At 41.8% G+C, this 25247-nt stretch overlaps 1 protein-coding gene across 1 annotated transcript in view; it reads right to left on the bottom strand.

Moving 5' to 3' along the window:
• Nucleotides 1-25247, bottom strand: part of KNTC1 (kinetochore associated 1) — a 242213-nt gene that overhangs the window by 66282 nt on the left and 150684 nt on the right. The window contains exons 45-50 of the mRNA XM_056535369.1: nt 19518-19607; nt 15399-15570; nt 15240-15298; nt 14146-14362; nt 13979-14052; nt 5510-5720 (exon numbers count right to left, since the gene is read on the bottom strand). Of these exons, the coding sequence (XP_056391344.1) occupies nt 5510-5720; nt 13979-14052; nt 14146-14362; nt 15240-15298; nt 15399-15570; nt 19518-19607 (823 nt within the window). The remainder of the gene's footprint in view (nt 1-5509; nt 5721-13978; nt 14053-14145; nt 14363-15239; nt 15299-15398; nt 15571-19517; nt 19608-25247) is intronic.

Genomic DNA, 25247 nt, shown 5'->3' with positions numbered 1-25247 from the left:
AGTTATTACCACAAGATAGTCATAAAGATAGTAAGTCTGAATGTGAATGGGCTTAATGCGCCGCATAAAAGAGCATATTTGTGGAAAGAAGTACACAAACTTAAATGTGATGTCGTTTGCCTACAGGAAACACATTTAGTTTCTAAAGATGCATTCCGTCTCTCACATCCTCTCTTTTCACATATTTTTCAGTCACACTATAGCTCAAAGTCCAGAGGAGTGGCCATTGCCATCAAGAATACTGTAGCTTTTACTCTGAAGACGGTAGATACAGATCCACAGGGCAGGTATGTACTTCTCCGTTGTGTCATTAATGCCGCCCCCTTGACTATAGTGGCAGTATACGCACCTAATTCTGGTCAACTCGGTTTTCTGAAAAAACTAATGAGGCTAGTGCGCAGATCGCCATGGGGATCCTTATTACTGTGCGGGGACTTTAATTCTGTACCTGAACCTACTATAGATACTACTTCTACCACTCGCTTTCCTTCTCAACCCCTTTCCTCTTTCCTTTATGAGCATGACATTTATGACAGCTGGAGAATTCACCATCCCAAGGAAAGAGACTACACTTTCCATTCTATGGTTCATAACACATATTCACGAATTGATTTATTCCTAATTGACAGATCTCTTATCCACACTATCGTGAATACGTCCATTGAACAAATCAAATGGTCAGATCACGCTGTCATCACGCTACAACTTAAGGATACGGTCTCTTCACCCCCTAGTTATGCCTGGCGAAGCAACCCCTTTCTGTGGCCACATAATGAATATTCAGAAAGCTTAGCAAACAACATTACAGAGTACTTTTTCCTGAATAGCCCGTCCACGGAGGATCCTATTGTCTTGTGGAATTGCCACAAGGCAGTGGTCAGGGGACATTGCATACAATATGGGTCTCTCATGAAAAAACAGAGAGAAAAATGTCTAGAAGATACCTTACAGCGTCTTCGCCTCGCGGAACAGGCCAACCAGATAACTCCCACAGCTACTACAGCGGAGGAGGTGGCTGCTCTGCGACGTGACCTTCGCTGTTTAATGCTTAACACATATGAAAAATCGCACCGCAAATTACAGGCAGCTTATTACTCTCAAAATAATAAATCAGGAAAGCTGCTGGCTCATAGGTTGAAAAAACGTCAGCAAAAGGCCCGCATTCCTTTTTTATTACATCCGCTCACTAACAACAAATTATACACACCAACAGATATAGCAAATGGATTTCTATCATTCTATTCAGGGCTCTACAACCTAAAAGATTCTGTCCCTCCTATACCTGATCTATCCTTCGCAACCTCGGCCTTCTTATCTACTCTCACTTTACCCAAACTTACCTCAGACCAGCTGATTTCTCTGAACGGTGATGTGACAGTGGAAGAGGTGGCTAAGACAATTAGATCATTACCTTCGGATAAAGCACCTGGTCCTGACGGATTCATTAATTCTTATTACAAGAAGTTTCAAATGATCCTATCCCCTCACCTCGCAAACTTTTGCAACTCAGCTATAAAAAGAGGAGAGTTTCCGCTGGAAAATATACAGGCCACTATCACAACTCAGGAAAGACCCCAGACCGGCCCCAGAACTTTAGACCAATATCCCTCCTGCACCAGGATATAAAAATTTTTGCAAAACTGTTGGCGTCCCGCATCTCTGCTGTATTACCCTCCTTGATATCTACTGATCAATCAGGCTTTGTTGCCGGTCGGCAGGCGCATGATAATACGAGGCGCTTACTTAATATTTTCTCACATCTGGAGAGAAAGGGTACCCCTGCGGTGGTTTTGGCCCTGGACGCCGAGAAGGCCTTCGACCGCCTCCGGTGGTCGTATGCCTTCTCAGCCCTCTCATATATGGGCTTTAGCGGACCAATATTATCAGGTTTGTCATCGCTGTATTCCAAGCCGACAGCCAGAGTGCTGGCCAACGTATCCTTTTCCAATTTTTTTTCTATAACTAACGGATCCCGTCAGGGTTGCCCACTTTCGCCACTCATATACATATTGTCCATGGAGCCCCTAGCCCAGGCTATCCGCCAACATCCTGAAATAAGAGGAGTTACTATTGGCGATAGAGAACATACAATCTCACTTTATGCAGATGACGTGATCCTCTCTCTCACGACACCAGTCCACTCAATTCCGGCAGTCATGGACGTTGTGTATAGGTTTGGTGAACTTTCTTATTACCTTCTTAACGCCACTAAAACGCAAGCTCTAGCAATTAATGTACCTACCACTACACTTAACACTCTTCAATCCAACTATAAATTTGAATGGAAGACCACCGCGTTAAAATATTTGGGCATAAAACTGTCTTATCCCCACAAATCACTATATCAAGAAAATTATATCCCTCTATTGATGAGTATAGCAACTGAAGTGGAAAGACTGACCAAATCTGAAATATCTTGGGTGGGTAGAGTTGCTACGTTTAAAATGTTCCTCCTTCCCAAATTTCTATATTTATTCCGTACTCTCCCTATTTCTCTACCACTCTCTTTCTTCCGCAAAGCTGACAAACCTCATTTATTTGGGCTGGAGGAAAACCAAGGCTCTCTGCGCATATTCTCACTAAATTGAAATCAATGGGAGGGCTGGGTTCTCCGAATTTAAGACACTATTATACAGCCACGTTGGTCTCGATGGCGCGACACTGGAGACAGAATAGGACGGATCTTCCATGGGTGGATATTGAAAATCACACCACTCATCCATATAGAGTGAGCGATTTGCTACATCTGCCCTACTGGTCTATGCCTAAGCCAGATCTCCCAAACCCACTAGTTAAAGCCACCTATATAGCCTGGACGAAATATTTACATAGACCTGGTATTGTGAATTCACCAAATTGCAAGGACATTCCGCTTGCACTCATACAAGCCTCTATCCCAGACATGGACCTAACATCTTGGATAGATAAGGGAATTACCTCAGTTAGACACCTTAAAGAAGGTTCTGTCACCATGTCCTTTTCCATGTTAAAAGAGCGGTATAGATTAGAAAACTATGAATTTTATAAATACCTCCAAATTAGACATTTTCTAGCAGGACTAAGACATGTGGATGCTCCTCTGGACTGCGCGGCTCTAAACCAATTATCTACACAAGTAAAAGGCATAAAACAATTTTATAATAATTTACTTTCGTATGACACCTTTACAAAAACTTATCCTCTGAGAGAATGGGAGAGGGAACTTAATCTTGAGGTCACATGTGAAGAATGGCAGGGAACATTCAAGGCTATTCATAGAGCATTCCAGTGCTCATCCCATTTAGAATCTGCTCTAAAAACTATTCTACGTTGGTATTATACCCCCGTTAAGCTTTGTAAAATATACCCAGATACTTCGGACAGATGCTGGAGGGGGTGTGGAGGGCGTGGTACCTTACTCCATCTGCTGTGGTCCTGCCCCCTACTCACATCCTTTTGGACATCATGTCAGCAACTGATCAGAATTCTATTTGGGAGACTGATTGTGTGGACGCCCCAACTGGTACTGCTTTTCTTGGGGGTTCAACGTATGCCGAAGGATAGGAGAGATTTGTTCTGTATTATATGCATACTAGCAAAAATAGCAATAGTCAGCAACTGGAAATCCACAACGATACCCACCATAGAGACACTTATACAAAAGATAAATATGACACACGCATTTGAGAAAATAATAGCTCAGGGGGCAAACAGGTTTGATGCCTTTCTTACAAGGTGGCTCCCGTGGGCATCTTCTACCCATTGTAGATCACCGGACCAAGATAGGCCTCCGGTTTAGCGACACTGACAAGAACTAAGTATAAAATTACTCATATACCATTACCCATTCACCGTTAACATAACAGAAATCCTTCTTTTCATTCACAAGCGTGAGAATACAGAAAATTAATGGTTGTGCACGACCTATATGTTTATAAAGAAACGAGGAGTGGCCGCTTCCGGTTTTCTTTTATTTTCTTGGTGTTATTTTGTCAGTTGGTATGTAGAATATGTATGACAACACAAATTGGGCACTGTTGTCGGGCGGAGTGTGACTACTCCACTCGGCTCAACCGATGGTATATGACTTGGTAAAATAATTAACAAATGACCCAATACCACAGTTTTGTATGTTTAATATGTGAAAAACTATAATAAAAATTATTTCTGAAAAAAAAAAAAAAAAAATTTTAAGGTTGAAAATACACACTGCACACCTTGTTCATTTTAGGACACGTACATGCTGCATACTTACTAAATTTTAAACTTAATGTTGTGTTAAAATAGAATAAAACACAAAATAATTGTGTAAGAATTTTTACAGACTACGTAAAAATGTCATAAAAACAAAACAAAAACATCCACAGTAATACGGCTTCAAGTACATTTTGGGGTGGGTAACGTATCGAATCGTTTTACACCCATATATATATATATATAGCTTCACTATTGTTTATGTGCCTGTTGGTGCTGCGCTGTCTTTCTTCCTGACATAAACTCCGGCCTCAGCGCAGTGACGCAAGACTCTGCCACCAACGTCACAAAATGCGGGCTCAAAATTTTACAAAAAAGCCTCCAGAGTATGGATATTCATGGTGCGGCAAAGTATGTTTTAAATATTTTTTTATTTCTGAGGAGGGCGGATAAGTTGTTGCGGGATAGTTTGAGTACAGCTATTTAGGGTCAGGCAGGACAGTCAGGGTGTCACCTGATGCAGTACGCCCCCCTGCCTGTCACTCTCTAGCAAAGATATTTGTTATAAAGGGTAGATAAAGAACTTCGCCTATTAACGTAAGCGAAAACTTTTCTGCTTTAAAAAATGCTTTTGTAAGCGGGTTTCCCGGGTTTTGCTTACGTGCGGTGTATTTATCAAGGTCGTGCGACTATTTGATAAATAGGTCGCATGTGACCAAAAGTAAGTTAAAAAAAATAATTGTCATATAAAAGCCAAATGTTTGAAGAAGAATGATAAATCTCCTTCTATTATAATAATTATTCATGTATCCTAACATTTTGTTTTTTGTAAAAGAAAAAGTGAACTTGCTGACTGCCATAGACCAGAGGCTCCCAAATTTTTTGAGTCAACGCCCTTAGTGTTTTAGAATTTTTCCAAGGCTCCCTACAGTCATAACATATGTCTAACCAACAGGTGCAGTGCAAATATAGATGCAAACACCTATATGCACACTGCAACTGTTGGATAGGCATATGTTATGACATAGGTCCATCTGAACCTTCATATAGTAGCTAGGCCCACACTGTGCCCCCATATACTTATTAGGGCCACCTCTGGGACCCCCTGTAATATTAGGTCCCAGCAGCAGGACCCTTGGAAGTCATCCATAGCTCCCCAATGGACCGTGATGCACTGTTTGGGGACCTCTGCTATAGACTATAAACATCCTGGCTGACTAGTGTAAGTGCCCGGTCAGAAGAAAAAAAAAATAAAATAAAAAAAAAATAAAAACTGTCAAATCACAATACAGGAGATAAATAAAATACAACTACATTTTATTTCATTTCTACAAACCTGGATAATCTCTGCCAGTTGGATTTCTTATTCTTTCCTCCACACTACTATGCTCATAAAGTGAAACAATAAGGGTTGCTGGTTTACCAATCTGTTTCAAAAAATCTGGAGCATTAAGCTTGTGTGTTATGAGAACGTTTTCTGTAGCTGAACGCTGGTACTGCACGCTTAGCTTCTTTATTAATACTTCAGCTCTTTCATGAGATTCTTCCTTCAGAGATGAAAAAACAATAAACAGTGTAATGATTATATATGCTATATGAAAAAAAGGTGTTCATTTGTAGAGTATGCTTATTCCCCACATATGTATTGTCACGTAAAAAAACATATGTAAAACCTTAATCACCATAAAGGGGTACTCCATCCCTAGACATCTTATAGTCTGATCGAGGGGGTCCTGCCGCTAGGGACCCACACAATCTCTCCTGCAGCACCCACTTGTCATAAGCTGCAGGGCACGAAGATCGCTCCATGCCTGATGACTCACGATACAGTTGGCAGAGTATCCTGACGTCACGCCCGCCCCCTCAATGCAAGTCTAAGGGAGGGGGTCGGGCAGCCGCCATGCCCCCTCCCATAGGCTTGTATTGAGGGGGCTGGGGGTGACATCTCGAGAGGGGGTGGGGGGTAACATCTCGAGAGGGTGTGGGGAGTGACGTCACGATACTCCGGCCCCTGTATCGCAAGCCATCAGACACAGAGCGATCTTGATGATGACAAGTGGGTACTGCAGGAGAGATTACAGGGGGTCCTCAGCAGCGGGACTGCCGCGATCAGACATCTTGTCCCCTATCCTTTGGATGTCTAGGGGCGGAGTACCCCTTTAAGGACCAAGCCCATTTTGGCCTTAAATGGTGTGGGACTTCTCCATAATGTGTATAATTATAAATCAAGAATATTGCATTTTGCTTATAGAATTCATAGATCATGGCTCTGAAGCCAGAATTTTCCTGTTTTCTGTCAGAATGCTGACTTCACCTTTTTGCCCTCTGATCCAAGGTAGATAGATAATAAAACTTGTTTACCAGGAGAGTAATAACAATGGAAGTCCTAGTCCAGATGACTGGAAACCCAATATAAGAACTTACAAATAAGCCATTTTTGTTTAAAAATCTCATCGGTGTGTATTTTAACGGGTTATTTAAAGTGCATGTTTGACCTGAAACAACACTTATCCTATGGACTCTGAACTATGAAAGGCAAAACAAGTATTCAATGTGTCCTAGTTGTAGAGTCCATTTCTTATACTAGACTGCCCTCTGTAGTTCACCTAGGAATAACTAGGTCCCAATCTACAATAGGCACACCCACCGAATGACATCATGTTTGTTATGGGTGGATAGGTCAGATAAGAAATAAGCTAAAAACCTGTCTCCAGGTCAGGAGGGAAGAACACATATCTCTCAGGGAACCTATCAGAAAATCGTATCACAAGACAGAGCTCTTCATAAGAAAATAACTTCCTAGCATACTACATTGGAGGCCAAAACCCTAGATATCTGGTAATGTATAGATTTTATTATCAGAAATATTGATAAATGAATTGGCTCGAAATTTAGTTGTGACCTGCTTTATTGCGGAGGAGTAGTGTTAAAGGAGCTACGTCAGTATCAGTGCTATTCGGTAAAAATGCATATTACCGAATATTGCATCTAACTTGACACAGAGGAAAATCTCTGCCTTGGAATCCATATTCTGGGGAATTAATATCAAGCCAGGTAATTGGGAGGACTATACTACCAAATATCTAAGATTGGTTATATTGTCAGAGCAATAATCTGGTATACATAATTGTCTATATATTGCATAAATCTCCCATGTTTTATTGTATAACCAGTTAGTCATCTGCCCTCTATAGTTGCCCAGGTGATAGGGTAATTAGTGTTTGGTAGAGAGCCATCTTGTGGCCAAATCTGAGTATTGCCTACATATATATTGTTATATGGTTTTGTGTCGATAAATTGCACAACATAAATTATCTACAAATGTACTCTTTTTGAGGTGTTTTTTAATGTCCACCTCATATGATCAACCCTCTTGATATTTTTATTTGATCCTCCTTTTTCCGTATAAAGCGATTTGCTTTATACCCTGACATAAATTGGAGGCCCCAGCGAGAAGTGTAGCTTTAATTAGTTGTGCAAAATTAAAACATACTATCCTCTTGGTTTACTACTTGTATTGATATATCTGTGTGTTAATTGTCAGTAGTTAAAATGAGTGCAGCCAATAGCGACGGAGGTTCTGTGGAAGCTGTTGTAGATATTCCTTCCACCCCGGAACAGTTGATCCATGGTATAATAGAATATGTGCATACCCGGTTAAGTATGGACCATGATGTGAGTGAATGGATGTGTCAGTTGCGGGAAGATGCCAAATGAGAATGCATAAGTAACGGTAGAACTCCTAAGTGTGGATGGGATACACGGGCGCTGAACAACCAGGTAGCAGGATAAAATGTTTATTCACCCATAATGCAACGCGTTTCACAGCACAGCTGCTTCATCATGCCTGTAGAGCTCTGTCTGTGAGTGGGTCTTGCAGAGAGTGGTATTGCTAAGAGAGTTATAATTCTGAAATATCTCTGCTATATGGAGTGAATATCTGCTGTGCGGAGTGAATTGTGAGTAAAGTTGCACATAAGGGATCACTGCTAGAATCTAAACAGCCTTCTGACCTTTAACTTATTATTATTTTTTTTTTCAGTCTACCTCTAAGGGGAAGGGTAGTCACACACAGGTGTATAAATCTTAGCTTGGGACTCTGTGTGAACGAGCTCTGTCTTTGAGTGGGCCTTGCAAAGAGTGGTATTGCTAAGAGAGTTATAATTCTGAGAGTTTGAAATCAGGAGTTTGAGATCGCTGTGAGTGTTACTTTACTTACACTGTAGAGGCTTTAACTCACAAGGACTACAGAGAATTAATTGGTAATATTTATTGTCTGTTTGCGATAAATCTGTGAAATCCCCATAATTAGATGGCCTCCATGTTGGAACATGCAGTCAGGTGTACATGCAGCTCAATGTATGCAATCCTTGAACAGCAGTTTGAGGGTGCATATTGTTGTGCAGGATGTGTGCGAGTTGTTCATTTGGAAGCCCTGATCCTGGATCTAGAGGAGCAACTGGCAACACTGAGATGCAGTGAAAACATGGAGAGGAGTCTCCTGCTCACTGAGCAAGTACTCTCTGGGGTAGAGGTGGGGGAGGATAGTGGGACGGAGGAGCAGGACAGTCAGGCAGTTAGCTGGGTTACAATTAGAAAACGGGGTAGAGGGAAGAGTCAGGGAGGCTAGTTCTGAACTGGCACACCCCAACAAGTTTGCCGGTTGGCAGATGAGGGGGATGTCATTCCAGAGCTAGCAGTACTGCAGCAGGACTCTGCCTCTGACCGCCAGGGGGGGGGGAGGTCTGCTCCAGTAAGGAGGGAGGGAGGAGTGCCGGGCAGGCTAGACAGGTACTGGGAGACTCAATTATTAGGGGGACAGACAGGGCGATCTGTCACAAAGACCGGGATCGCTGATCAGTGTGTTGTCTTCCTGGCGCTCGAGTTCGCCACATGGCGGATCGGGTTGACAGGTTGCTGGGTGGGGCTGGAGAGGACCCAGCAGTTATGGTACATATTGGCACCAATGACAAAGTAAGAGGTAGGGGGAGTGTCCTTAAAAATGATTTCAGGGACTTAGGCCACAAGCTTAAGGCAAGGACCTCCAAGGTAATATTTTCTGAAATATTACCTGTTCCACGAGCCACACCAGAGAGGTAACGGGAGATTAGGGAGGTAAACAAGTGGCTCAGAAGCTGGTGTAGGAAGGAGGGGTTTGGGTTCATGGAGAACTGGGCTGACTTCGCTGTCGGTTACCGGCTCTACCGTAGGGACGGGCTGCACCTCAATGGGGAGGGTGCAGCTGTGCTTGGGGAGAAGATGGCTAGAAGGGTGGAGGAGTGTTTAAACTAGGGACTGGGGGGGAGGGAACCTACAACATAGAGGGGGAAGATAGTGTAGATAGAGAGGTGGGAATTATAAATGTACCTGGGGGTGGAGCGGAGGGAGGGGTTAGAATAGTTAATAGGAATAGGGTTCATGAGGAAAATAAAACTTACACCCTTGAATCCCATTAACCCCAATAACATAAAGGATGGAAATGTAAAGTGTATGTTCACAAATGCCAGAAGCCTAGCAAATAAAATTGGGGAGCTTGAGGCCTTGATACTGGAGGAACATATTGATATAGTTGGGGTCACTGAGACATGGCTGGACTCCTCGCATGACTGGGCTGTCAATCTGCCGGGGTTTACATTGTTTCGCAAAGATAGAATGAACAGGAAAGGTGGTGGAGTCTGTCTGTATGTAAGAAGTGGTATGAAAGTCAGTGTGAACGATGCCATAGTGTGTGATGATTCTGAGGCTGTGGAATCACTGTGGGTAGAATTACAAAAGGAGGGAAATACTGCAAAAATAATACTTGGTGTAATCTACAGACCCCCTAATATCACTGAAGAGATAGAAGGTCTGCTGCATAAACAAATTGAGAGGGCCGCCCGGGCAGGTACAGTGGTAATAATGGGAGATTTTAACTATCCAGATATAGATTGGGGTCCGGGGTTGGCTAAAACTACAAAGGGGCGACAATTCCTTAATTTATTGCAGGATATTTTTATAGGCCAGTTTGTGGAGGACCCAACAAGAAGTGATGCCTTGTTGGATCTGATCATTTCCAACAACACAGAGTTGGTTGGTAATGTAACTGTGCGGGAAAACCTTGGTTATAGCGACCAAAATATAGTTACTTTTGACTTAAAATGTAGAAAACAAAGACAGGTGGGAAAGGCAAAAACATATAACTTTAAAAAGGCAAACTTCCCTGGGCTGAGAGCTGCACTACAGGACATAGACTGGGGGAGGTGTTGTCAAATACTGATACAGAAGGTAAATGGGACATCTTTAAATCAACTCTAAATAGCTATACAGCTAAATATATACCAAAGGGGAACAAATATAAACGATTAAAACTAAATCCTACATGGCTGACAAATGATGTTAAAAGAGCAATAAACAACAAAAAAATAGCTTTCAAAAAATACAAATCTGATGGGTCAGCTATAACATTTAAACAGTACAAGGAGCTTAATAAAATCTGTAAAATGTAATAAAATCACCAAAAATTCAAAATGAGAGACAGGTGGCCAAAGAAAGCAAAACTAATCCTAAATATTTTTTTTAGATATATAAATGCAAAAAACCAAGGACAGAGCATGTAGGACCCCTTAATAATGATAATGGGGAGGTTGCCACAGGCGATAAAGAGAAAGCAGAGCTACTGAATGGGTTCTTTAGTTCTGTATATACTAGGGAAGAAGGAGCTGACATTGGCCAGGTCAGTGCTGGTAACACATCATGTAATGTACTGAACTGGCTTAATGTAGAAATGGTACAAGGTAATTTGAGTAATAAATGTAAGCAAATCTCCAGCTCCAGATGGATTGCACCCAAGAGTTCTTAGAGAACTAAGTTCAGTAATATCTGTACCCCTGTTCATGATATTTAGAGATTCACTGGTGTCTGGTATTGTGCCAAGGGACTGGCGCAAGGCGAATGTGGTGCCAATCTTCAAAAAGAGCTCTAGGTCTTCCCCAGGAAACTATAGACCGGTAAGTTTAACGTGCATTGTGGGTAAATTGTTTGAAGGACTTATAAGGGATTACATAGGGGATAATTGTATTATAAGTGATAGCCAGCATGGGTTTACTAAGGATAGAAGTTGTCAAACCAATCTAATTTGCTTTTATGAAGAGGTGAGTAGAAGCCTTGACAGAGGAATGGCTGTGGATATAGTGTTTCTGGATTTTGCCAAAGCATTTGATACTGTCCCTCATAGACATCTGACAGGTAAGTTAAGGTCCTTGGGCTTGGAAACTTTAGTTTGTAACTGGATTGAACACTGGCTCATGGATCGTACCCAGAGAGTGGTGGTCAATGATTCGTACTCTGATTGGTCCCCGGTTATTAGTGGTGTACCCCAAGGTTCAGTACTGGGCCCGCTGCTGTTTAATTTATTTATCAATGATATAGAGGATGGCATTAACAGCTCTGTTTCTATCTTTGCAGATGACACCAAGCTTTGTAGCACGGTACAGTCTATAGAGGATGTGCATAAGTTACAAGATGACTTGGATAGACTAAGTGTCTGGGCATCCACTTGGCAAATGAGGTTCAATGTGGATAAATGTAAAGTTATGCATCTGGGTACTAATAACATGCATGCATCGTATGTCTTAGGGGGGATTAAACTGGCAGAGTCACTGGTAGAGAAGGATCTGGGTGTACTTGTGGATCAAAGACTAAAGAATAGCATGCAATGTCAGGCTGCTGCTTCCAAAGCCGGCAGGATATTGTCATGTATAAAAAGAGGCATGGACTCAAGGGACAGGGACATAATACTCCCCGTTTATAAAGCATTGGTACGGCCTCACCTGGAATACGCTGTTCAGTTTTGGTCGCCTGTTCATAAAAGGGACACTGCGGAGTTGGAAAGGGTGCAGAGACGCGCAACTAAACTAATATGGGGCATGGAACATCTTAGCTATGAGGAGCGATTAAAGGAGTTACAATTGTTTAGTCTTGAGAAGAGACGTTTAAGGGGGATATGAAATGTATATAAGTATATTAATGGCCCATAAAAAAAAATATGGAGAAAAACTGTTCCAGGTTAAACCCCCCCCAAAGGACAAGGGGGCACTCCCTCCGTCTGGAGAAGAAAAGGTTTAGTCTAAAGGGGCGACACGCCTTCTTTACCGTGAGGACTGTGAATTTATGGAACGGTCTAACTCAGGAACTGGTGACAGCAGGAACAATTAACAGCTTTAAAACAGGGTTAGATACATTCCTGGAACAAAATAACATTAATGCTTATGCAGAATTATAAAACTACATCCCTTCCCCTTATCCCTTTACACCCTTCACTTCTATTCCCTGGTTGGACTTGATGGACGTATGTCTTATCAACCATACTAACTATGTAACTATGTATGACAGACGGTGTAGGCAACCATGCAGACCACTGTATGGCTTACATGTATGGGCCCCTAGGAGACAACGGGCACCTCAGAGAGTAGTGAAGTATCGGACTCCAGCCGCAGATAGGTCAACCCTGTGATGTGTCACCGGCGGTAGAGAAAAACCATGCAGACCACAGTGTGGATTACTGGTAAGGGTCCATAGTATACTCCGGGTCACACCATCGGGCACCTTGCACCAGCAATGGGGTACTGAGTGTTGAGCCACGGATGCAGCAGCCATAAAATGAGAAACATGCGAGACTACTGTCTGGCATAATTATGTCATGTCCAATCCATGCCCACACAGAAATATACCAGAGGGCCTTGCGCAGGATGAGGGGATCCATAGCACTAGCCGCGGATGCAACAGCGTGTGGGAAAGGCAATCCCATTGCATGAAATATGACAAACACAGAAATTATTATTTATATACACTAAATTTTGCGGTAGGGTATCAGCCACCACACGCGGTAGGGTATCAGCCACCACACAGCTGATAGATGTGGACCAATTGCTTATGGTCTCTATGTCTCACCCTGCTGGTCACTGTAGACCCCATACCTGTTAATGCAGGGAGGCCTTCCTACAGAAAGCCAACCCGCATCTGGAACCTCCTACCTCTCCCTAGCAATCGGAGTGGAGTAGAAGGCCAGGTATAGTAGATCATGAGACCAAATGCAAAGTATCAGCCGGTGACAGCAGTGATTGAGCATATATCCAGAACAATATGTGAGTATTTGGAAGTACAAACACACATGTAATCATTAAGGTGCTGATAATTCAATGTTAATTATAGTAAAGCATATATCCAACGCGTTTCGTTGTACCATGTGAAACCAGATAGTACAACTCATCAGGGACTAGTGCCCGGTGATATAAACAAAAATCACCTTTCTCACATACAGATTGATATTGTTCATAAATATAAAGAGGTAAAAGAGGGATCCAGGATTATGCCCTTGTCTTTATGCCAAGAGATCCAAGCTGGGTGGGTATATCCTGCCAGGGAGGAGCCGACTTTTTTCCTAGTGTCAGCACCTCCTAGTGGCAAGAGCATATACCCATCAGTTAGGTGTCCCCCAATGAAGAACGACCGAGAAATTATATTTGAATATTACATGATGTGTTTCATAACTTTCCTTTTGTTCTTTAGGCAAATAATAGTAATGATTTAAAAAGGTTTTACAGCTTAATATGATCACAGGCTTATACTCAGCATAGGCCGTCAATTGCTGACTGGAAGGGTGCAGACACCTGGCACCCCACTTAACTGCTTGATGCCCGTACTCCACAGAGGCCAGAAGCATTTGGCTTAGTTCACTGTGTATTGGTGAGTTAGCTTTCATTCAAGTGGACTGAAGCTAGTAGTGACATTAGCTCACTACAGTATTCAAAGTTTATGTCTTAATTACCTTAGGAGATATGTTGTTCTTCCACTTTTCAGCCAAATGGAGACAGAATTTTAATGCATGGATTTTATCAGGTCCTGAAAGAAAGCATAGGCACCAATGTACCACTAAAATGTATTGTCATAGTAAATACCACATAAAAATCAAAAACTTAAAAAAAGTCTACAAACCTGTTGGAAGCTCTTGTGCAATCCTATGAGCAATAGCTGCTGCCCACTCTGGATTACTGATAGACTGAAGGTAAGACTGGATAGTGAGCACTGTCTTAGCAGTTTCTTTGTTGATTAGAGAAGAAAATTCATTATTCTTCAGTTTCAATGCTTTAGGCCGTAAACTCTTCTCAAAAACATGCTTTACAGCTGTCATGTACAGAGTGTCCAGTGAAACCTAGATTTGTAAAAGACAACTGTCAGACACAGACAATAAGATAACTTGACTTCTTGCATAAAAAGTTTGTTGACATTATCATTTAACCACCTAAAACATCAGAAAGATGGGACGGTTTCAGAAACTTCTGCACCAAATCTGTCATGTATGAATATACCCTTAAATGGGGTTTCCCAACTGGCAAGGTTATTCCCTATCCTAATAAGTTTCTGATTACAGGGGGTCAGACCTCTTGGGCCCCTTATGATTTCGAGAATGGGGAGCAGACTCACTAATTAGAATGAAGCAGTGAGTCACATGGGGGTGTCCGATCATTATTTAACCTCTTTTATATGGTAATAGAAAGAAAAAAAAATACCCTTATATGGAAATCCCTTTTAAAGATAAAATTGATGGTCAGTCTTACAGTGATCTACTAATATATAAAAAAAATCCCATCAGTAATCAAAAGGCTACTACGACTCTGCAAACCATTTATTGCCCAAAAACTTTTAATGTGTTTCAGGGCATCAAAATTGCCCCTTTCTCAGACATGAGGTGATATGAGGTGTGAGTACACAACCCTATTAGGTGAGCCTTGGTAAAAATGGAGAGAGTGCGAGTCTGTTTGCTGTTGGTGTTTGTTTTTACCCTATGAGGCGCTTTGCCCTTTTGTTTTCCTATTTCTAATACTGCTAAGTAAAACTATGGTTCTTAGTACAGGGACTTCCCATAGCATGTCATGTCATAGAGGTATTCTCTGTTTTATGCTATAAAGGAATGTATTATTCGCATAAGATAGTGTTTTTATATTGTGCTAATCACAAACCTTAAAGGAAATTTAGAACACTATGCTGCAAATGAATCATACTAAAAGCTGAAACTGTAAAGACATCACCTTCATAAGTTTGGAAATTAGCAGCAGTGTTGGAAATGACTCCTCACTTAGTTCAGAAGCTAGAACAAAATTGAAAAAAAAAAAGTGTACAAAAATCAGCAGTTATATTAAAGAGTAAAATTAAGTCAATGCAGTAGAAAAAAAAAATACGGTACTTACATATGATGCCCCAAAAACATGTTGATGTTGTGAAGTAAAGTAAATGAAAAGGCAGTCTTGTATGTGCAGCATCGGACATTGCAATACCATGCTCTAAAATATACTGATGTTCTAAATCGGCTGGAGGTGAAATTCTTGTGTATGATTTAAGAAGATTAACCAAACTTAAAGCCTATATAATGAGAAAATTACAATGTAAATTACTTTGTTAAAAAAAAAAAAAAAAATAAGGACACACACAAGTTGAGCTACCCAGCAGGAAGGAAGGCGAGGAGAGAAAAGGAAATTGAACTTCTTATGCAGTATTTCAGTAAACCATCATGAGGGGAAGGAGAAATAGAAAAGTAGGAAAACATCAGGAAAAACATAAATTTCCATAAATCAGCAGATAGGAAGTAAAAAAAATAAATGAAATCAACAAAAAAATTACCAAGATTATGATCATATATATGTAGCAAAAGATAAATATCTAATTCTCCAATATACAATTAACCCCTTAAGGACTCAGCGTTTTTCAGTTTTTGCATTTTCTTTTTTTCCTCCTTACCTTTTAAAAATCCCTTTTGAAAAACCCTTTCAATTTTCCATCTAAAAATCCATATGATGGCTTATTTTTTTGCACCACCAATTCTACTTTGTAATGACATCAGTCATTTTACCCAAAAATCCACGGCAAAATGGAAAAAAAATCATTGTGCGACAAAATTGAAGACAAAAACGCCATTTTGTAACTTTTGGGGGGCTTCTGTTTCTACACAGTGCATTTTTCGGTAAAATTTATACCTTATTATTCTGTAGGTCCATACGGTTAAAATGATACCCTACTTACATAGTGGCAATAGAAGAATATTTCAGCTCACCCCAACGTTAGCAGGACAAAGCACGGAGAAAGGCGCGGACTGCACCCAACTTGTAATAGCAAAAAACAGAGAAACTCCAGCTCGGTGCAGATCTAATAGCAGTCATTATTCAGATGAAGCTACATGGATCACAGGTACAAGGCAGGATGTGATGCGTTTCGGCCAGGTGCTGGTCTTACTCATACACCTACAGGCAGGAAAATTTATTCCTATAAAAGCCCTATATGACCCCTATAACTTTTTTTATTTTTCCGCAAATGGGGATGTATGAGGGCTAATTTTTTGCGCCCTTATCTGAATTTAACGGTTTTGTTTTGATCAGACTTATTGATCGCTTTTTATTCATTTTTTTTAATGGCATAAAAAGTGACCAAACATACACAATTTTGGACTTTGGAACTTTTTACGTGTACGCCATTGACTCTGCGGTTTAATAAACGATATTATAGTTTGGACATTTATGCACGTGGCAATACCACATATGTTTATATTAATTTTTATTTACATTTCACCACGGCAGTCCCGAACAGCCTGACTGAGCTGCCGGGATGCTTTCGGTTTCAGATGCGGCGGTCAACTTTGATCGCCGCGTCTGAAGGGTTAATACCGTGCATTACGTCGATCGGTGATGTCCGGCACTATCAGCGGGTCCCGGCTGTTGATTGTTACCTCGTGACCCCGCGTTCTATCGTGGGAGCCGGCACAGGACGCAATATACATCCTGCGTCGTTAAGGAGTTAAAAAAAAAAAGTGTACAGTTTCAAATAAACCTTAACATACCCCCCTTGTTTTTTTATTGTGTTGTTAATGGCTATATCCTCCCAAAGTCCCCTAGAATCCAAGTTGAGAATGAGCAGATTCCCTCTCTTCAGCTATGCACTTTATATAGGTACCTCAGAAGCACAGTATAATCGCACATGTGCAGTTGTTTATGCCAAGAAGTCAATAGAAGCAGGGTGACCATGTGCAGTATGTGCAATTCTAAAAAATTAACATTGCGCCTTGCGTGGATGGGCAGAAATGCTGTTATAACCCATGCCTATAGTTGAATCACCAGAAACAGAAGCAGTGCAAAGGTAATGTACAAAGAACAAAAAGAAAAGAGGTAGGTGACCATACAGGCACTGCATACAACACCAATTGAATGCGAACCGGGGTAATGAGATACTCATGTAATGTGAATGAGGTCAATGAACGAAGTGCTAGCACACAAGGCAGGGAAATCCACTACACTGTAAGCCACGATAAAAGGAAAAAAAAAATAAGTATGCTGCACTCCCTCGTTTAATAGGCGGTGGACCTCTGTATGTTGCCGTAGACCGTCAATCAGCAAGGATGGAAGCGATCCATGGAGCAGGGAGACACCACTCTCCTGGGTGGGGGGCTTTGTTTGAGTACCACTGAGACTATTTCCGCGTCAAATTACGCTTCTTCCTGTCAGCTGTACGTTGGTCTGTAGTAGGTAAGTTACTTATATACAGCAGTATAACATAAACTGTGAAAGAGGAAAAACATTCCAAAAACCACACATGTAGTGAAAGGTTAAAAAGGTTCAAAGATGTACCAATTCCCAACTTCAATATGTCTTTGAACATCACCCCGATCTTCAAGCTTTGGCAGAGGAAAAAAAACAATTACGTTCAGACACACAAAAACAATTGGTGACATGATCAAAAATGAAAAAAAGAGGACAGTAAAGAGAGAGAATAACTGTTTAGAGTATAATCCGAGAGGCAATATCCCACGCAAACAGTGTAAATATTGTGAATTTGGGTAGAAAAATATTGTTACAATTTAGCAAAAAAGGAAATTCATCATTGGTGGGGAAAATATTTTTGTTAACCAGTTAATTTTGTGCCAGACTTCTTTCGTTGTGTACACTATCATATGTTCTTATGGCTACTATTATGTAGACAAAACAAAAAGAAAACTGTGCACTCGCATCAGAGAACACCTGTACTCGCTCCGTACTGGCAAAGGAGCCACTGGCTTCATTAATCATATTTGCGAGCAACCCAATTGTGACCCCAAAGAATTGAAATTTGCCGTCATAGAGAGAATAACAGAGGTTCCAATAGGGGTTGATCGTCATTCTGAATTACTTTGAAAGGAGACATTATGGATAACGAAGCTGAAAGCTTTGGGCTCATTGGGGCTTGATGAAAGGAATGACTTCTCCCCCTTTCTTTAAAGTAATTTTAATCTGTGCAGCATTTACTTTTACGTGTGGTTTGTGGAATGTTTTTCCTCTTTCACAATTTGTTTTATTATACTGCTTTATGTAAGTAACTTACCGATGACAGATTGACATACAGCTGACAGGAAGAAGAGTCCTTTGACGTGAAAATAGTCTCAGTGGTACGCCCCCCCAGAAGAGTGGCGTCTCTCTGCTCCCCGCTCCATGGATCGCTTCCATCCTTGCTGATTGACTGTCTACGGCAACATACTGAGTGCAGCATACATATTTGTTTCCTCTTATTGTGGTTTACAAAGGTAACGTACACCTTCATGTGTTCACTTGTTAGTATGCCGAAAAAGCCCTGTTGGAGGCACACAGAGTCTATGGGAAATTTAGTCTACATGGGAAATTGAGCAATGGGTAAGCGCCGAGGAGCGTTCAGTTTGCTCATTCTATCAGAAAAACCTTGCAGGACACTAGGAGTGAGCATCCCTCCCATAAAAAACAAACAACCAGTCTACTAGTATTGTAAGGTGGATTTCCAAAACAAATTGATTCTGAAAATAAATCAAGATGTGTAAAAAAGTATTAAATATTTAAAAGCCAAAGAGATTTATATGGGTACAAGCCTTGTCATACCTTATCTGTATACAAATCTCCAAGCACATTTTTGTTCATGTTCCAACTACAAAACTAAAAAATATGATGCAAAATCGAGATTTTCAATTTTTTCCACCACAGTTTTGCACCTATATTTACTATTCCTAAAACTTTTGGTAGAAAGGAGCAGAAATATTTAAAAAATGCACCATATTAAAATGGTGACTGAGGGAGGCTGTTTTGATGGTATGCTTGGAGACAGTGTTTTTAAGTAAGTAGTTAAATACTTTTCTCAGAGATTTGCTATGTCTTAATTTTACAAGTAATCCTAAAATTTTTGAAATTATAGACTCCTAAATATAAAACATTGTTGCAGAAAATGCTTATCACATCATTTAACATATCATAATGTTCCATAGTATACACAATACTGGAATTGATAAAAGTTGTATAAGTTAAACACTTTGGCATTTATATTACCTGGCTAAGTTGGATATTGGTATTCTTTTCATCCGCAGCTAATATCACTTGCAAAGTTCCTTCAATAGTCTCATAATCATAAGGATCTAGCTAAAAAGAGTATTATAGATGCCTTTATTTAAATAAATATAATAAAGAAGAACAATCACTACTTATTAGAGTCTTATTTGTATTGCAAAAACACATAACATATGAGTTTCTTATTAAATTATTATTAAAAAAATATGTCTTAATCAAAACGTAAAGGCATTACCTGAAGCTTAAATATTGATTTATTGTGCTCGATCACTAAAACACAAATTTAGCAGAATTAAGAGAATCGCTCCCTGGTCTAGATTTTTCTGTTACATACCTCTACAGTTTTCTTTTAGTGTCTTTTCAGAACATCCAGACAATAGGGCAGATGCAACAAAACTATCTAATTCTCAAACAGTGTAAGATAAAGGCCCATTTACATTGATTGTTGAACCCTGGGGTCCTTAAGGAGGTATAGAGAGGGCAAGGGAGCTAAGCCCTCTCTATATTCAGCAGCTGAGGTCTATAAGCCAGCATGGAGCACTCTTTAGAATGTCTTCAGATCCTTTGACCTTTTTCACATTTTGGCAACTTTTCTCCCATGAATCTGCACTCAATACTGGTACTGTGCTTTGCAGCAGCCATTGCTATTGTGGCGCCGTTTGTCTGGTTGGGCAGCATTGGGGCTGCTCTGCCAGGGGGTCATTCCCCCTGTTGGCACTGGCGTTGCTGCGGTGGTGGTTGCAGCTTAATGCAGCACCATTTTATGCTAAGGACCTGCTACTTACAGGTGGATGTGACGTGGCTAGCGGACTTGCACTTCATGACCATCAAATACACTAACAACCTGTTAGTTTATTCAATTTTGCTGAGAAGCCTAGGACCACAGTGCAAGATGTAGATGTGCGACCATGTCTGTTTCTTTACTCTATTGAATTCACATACACATAATGGTATTAACATTATGTAAAATGTTTTTGCTAATGACAGTTACATTTTAAATCACTTAATTTATTGTTTGTTTCCCTAAAGATTTTGGAGCATTTAATGATATAAAATAGTTTCATAACATTTAAAGGGGTACTCCGCCCCTAGACATCTTATCCCCTATCCAAAGGATAGGAGATAAGATGTCAGATCGCCGCGGTCCCGCTGCTGGGGATTACAGCTATCATCACAGCACAGAGCGAGTTCGCTGTGTGCGTAATGACGGGCGATACAGGGGACGGAGCAGCGTGATGTCATGGCTCCGCCCCTCGTGACATCACGGCCCGTCCCCTTAATGCAAGTCTATGGCAGGGGGCGTGACGACCGCCACGCCCCCTCCCATAGACTTGTATTGAAAGGGGCGTGCCTTGACGTCACGAGAGGAGGAGCCGTGACGTAACAATGCTCCGGCCCCTGTATTGCCCGTCATTACGTGCAGAGCGAACTCGCTCTGTGCTGTAATGATAGTGCAGTGCCGCAGCGGGGATCCCGGGGCACCCCAGCAGCGGGACCGTGGCGATCTGACATCTTATCCCCTATCCTTTGGATAGGGGATAAGATGTCTAGGGGCGGAGTACCCTTTTAAAGATTCTAAATATTTGCATTAACATATGTTTAATAGTAAAAATCATAACACTTTAAATTTTGCACCTACAGACCCATATAAGGGCTTGTTTTTTTCTGTCACCAATTGTACTTTGTAATGACATCACTTATTTTAGAACAATCTGCGGCAAAAAAAAATATGCTGCTGCCACTAGGAGGCGGACATTAGGCAAAAAAAAAAAGGCTGACACAGGTATGGAGCTCCCCAGACCTGGTCTTATTTCTTTTTTTTCCCTAGTTTCAGTCTAAAGTTAAGTTTTTCTTTCCTTTGTTGTTTTCTCTAGCGTGGGGTGACTGGAGCATGGCGCTGCGAGCTAGGGGCACGGTGCATTGCTGGATGGGGCGTTAACCCCTCCTCGCCAAAAACCAGCACCTGGCAGTGTACCCTGGGTCCGGGTCCCCTTTTGCCCCTGCCTTTTTCTGGTCCTGCTCTTCTCTGCTGTTTCTCCGCAGCGGCGGTCTTTGCTTGCCGCTCCATGTACTGCCCCTGTCTTGGTGCTCAGCCAGAGTGTTTGCTTTGGCTTGAGGTTCTCTACCTCTCCTGGTTGGGACCAGGGTCCCTCCTTTTCTTCCTGGACATGGGTTCCTCGGTTTCTCTAGGCGGCGACTCGAGTGTTTTGGATGGCTCCGCTCCTTCCCTCCAATCTATTTGCATTCCTCCTTCTCCCTCTGGAGTGGGAGGGGCCCGGATTGTAGGGTCTCGGGCTTAGGGGCTTGGTTGCCCAGCCTGGCTGTTTCGTGCGTCTCCATGTGCGTGGTCCACTTTGTCGCATGTTATTTTCCACTTTTGTGGCTATGTGGAGTACTCTTGAGTTCTCCTCCACCGGGCATTGAGCTGAGTGGCCTAGGATTGAGGATGAGTTAAACCTCTCGGTTCGGGTGTTTGGCGGGTGCATCTTGCCCTAGCCTTCCTTCTGCCGTTTTCTTCCGGCGCTCGGGACTGTTCTTGAGTTTTGTTTCTCCTTCGTCCCCTTCTAGCGGCTCTGGTATCCGCCTTCTGAGTCTTGCCTTTTTGCTGAGCATGCTCAGCGGTTTTTCTATTGTTCTCTCCCCTCAGCCTCTGTCCTATAATTGCATTGGCCTTCTGTCAGGGCTCCCCCTTCATGCCTCCTCGGCATGTTTCTTCTTCTAGAAGTGGCGTTTCCTCGCCATGTTTGTCTTGCTTCGCTGAATCCCTGCATTAGAGCTTCTCTTATCTCTCTTCAGTGTTTAAGCCAGGCCTCTGTTGTTCTTTTCATCAGGGGTGTTTTCTGCTCTCCTGCCAGGCCTGGTTTGGCCCAGCAGGCCTCCGGGGCAGCCATTTGTTGTCCATCTGGTCAGCTGTCGGACCCCAGTTCCTTCTTTGTGGGTCCTGCCTCGCCCCTAATGTTTTGCGAGGGCTGCCAGGTGGTTGGTAGCCGGGTTGCGGTTTCCTCTGAGCCTCGACCACTTTCTTGGGTGACTGGTTGTGGCTCAGTCTCTGGCCTGACCTACCCTTATTTTGGCGGTTGTTTTTTCCAGGGACTGCTTTGGGACGTCCCATTGTCTAGGTGTCCCCCAATGAGGCGACAGGGAAAAGTAGATTTTTACTCACCGTAAAATCTTTCTCGAAGCCTTCATTGGGGGGGGGGGGGGGGGGGTGGACAGCACCCCCCACCCATTTACGATTCCTGGTCTAGTTGTTTGTTGCCTATTATTGTTTTCTGGTGTCCTTCGGACATTTTCTCCTTTGTGGTTTGGCTTCTCCTATTGCTCTGTGACACATCTGATTAGCTCAGTGCTAGTGGGCGGGTATATCCTGCTGGGAGGAGCCAACTTTTTTTTTGCCTAGTGTTAGCAGCATAATACCCATGGTCTCTGTGTCCCCCAATGAAGGCTATGAGAAATATTTTACGGTGAGTAAAAAAAATATTCTTCCTATTTGTGGGGTGAGATAAAATTTTAAAAAATTTTAAAAAACGAAATGTTGTAACTTTTGGGGGCTTCCGTTTCTACGCAGTGCACTTTTCGGTAAGAATGACACCTTATTTTTATTCTATAGGTTCATAAGGTTACCAGGATATACACTATAACTTTTTTATTTTTCCACATATAGGGCTATATGAGGACTCCTTTTTTGTGCAGTGGTCTGTAGTTTTACCATTTATTTTTATTTTTGTTTTGATGGGACTTTATGATCGCTTTTTATAAATTGTTTTATGATATATGAAGTGACCAAAAATGCACAATTTTAGACTTTTATTACTTTTATTAACTTTTTTACACTTTATTCTCTCTCTTTTTAACCCCTTAAGGACTCAGCCCATTTTGGCCTTAAGGACTCAGACAATTACATTTTTACGTTTTCCTTTTTGTCCTCCTCGCCTTCTAAAAATCATAACTCTTTTATATTTTCATCCACAGACTAGTATGAGGGCTTGTTTTTTGCGCGACCAGTTGTCCTTTGTAATGACATAACTCATTATATCATAAAATGTATGGCGCAACCAAAAAACACTATTTTTTGGGGGAAATTAAAACAAAAAACGCAATTTAGCTAATTTTGGAAGGTTTCAGTTTTCACGCCATACAATTTATGGTAAAAATGACGTGTGTTCTTTATTCTGAGGGTCAATACGATTAAAATGATACCCATTATTACATACTTTTCTATTATTGTTGCGCTTAAAAAAAATCACAAACTTTTTAACCAAATTAGTACGTTTATAATCCCTTTATTTTGATGACCTGTAACTTTTTTATTTTTCCGTATAAGCGGCGGTATGGGGGCTCATTTTTTGCGCCATGATCTTTACTTTTTTTTTATACCACATTTGCTTATAAAAAACTTTTAATACATTTTTTATAATTTTTTTTTAATAAAATGTATTAAAAAAGTATTAATTTTTGACTTTTTTTTTTTTCCGTTCACGCCGTTCACCGTACGGGATCATTAACATTTTATTTTAATAGTTCGGACATTTACGCACGCGGCGATACCAAATAGGTCTATAAAATTTATTTTTTTACGCTTTTTGGGGGTAAAATAGGAAAAAACGGACATTTTACTTTTTTATTGGGGGAGGGGACTTTTTTTTTACTTTTACACTTGAATAGTCCCCCTGGGGACTATTCATAGCAATACCATGATTGCTAATACTGATCTGTTCTATGTATAGGACATAGAACAGATCAGTGTTATCGGCTATCTTCTGTTCTGGTCTGCTCGATCTCAGACCAGAGCAGGAGACGAGGAAGGTGAGGGGACCTCCGTGCGGCGTTCTGAATGATCGGATCCCCGCAGCAGCGCTGCGGGCGATCCGATCATTCATTCAAATCGCGCACTGCCGCAGATGCCGGGATCTGTATTGATCCCGGCACCTGAGGGGTTAATGGCAGACGCCCGCGAGATCGCGGGCGTCGGCCATTGCCGGCGGGTCCCTGGCTGCGATCAGCAGCCTGGATCAGCCGCACATGACACTGGCATCGCTCCGATGCCCGCGGTTATGCACAGGACGTAAATGTACGTCCTGGTGCGTTAAGTACCACCGCACCAGGACGTACATTTACGTCATGCGTCCTTAAGGGGTTAACCCCCATAGGGGGCTATACACCATGCACTCTTTTGATTGCATATACTGATCAATGCTATGCCATAGCATAGCATTGAACAGTGTTATCAGTGCTCTGCTGCTCCAGCCTGCATAGTGCACAGGCTGGGAGCAGCAGAGCACAGATTGGATGGCGAGGAGGCAGGTAAGGTCTCTCCCGCCTTCCTCTCAGCTGATTGGGACATCCCGGTTTCACTGAGATGGTCCAGATCAGCTCCCCTGAGCTGGCGGGACACTTTTACTTTTGTAGGTTAATGCCAGGCATCAGCCTGATTGGCGGTGCCTGGCATTAACCCTGGGTTCTGGCTGCTGATAGCAGACGGTACCCATGGGGTTTGAAGCATGCTCAGCTGGTGAGCACGCTTCAAACCACGCTAACAGGACCAGGGCGTACAGGTAGGCCCTTGGTCCTCAATTACCGGGACACAAAGGACACACCTGTACGCCCTTGTCCCCAACAGGTTAACTACTTAATGTATTGTTTCCCTAAAGATCTGTCTTTTTTATAGTATTAAAGATGGTTTTAAATAAATACACATATATATATATATAT

Source organism: Hyla sarda, chromosome 1, assembly GCF_029499605.1.
Source record: "Hyla sarda isolate aHylSar1 chromosome 1, aHylSar1.hap1, whole genome shotgun sequence".
NCBI lineage: Eukaryota > Metazoa > Chordata > Amphibia > Anura > Hylidae > Hyla > Hyla sarda.
The sequence above is the reverse complement of the archived record's forward strand: the minus strand, read 5'-3'. Positions and strand labels throughout refer to the sequence as shown.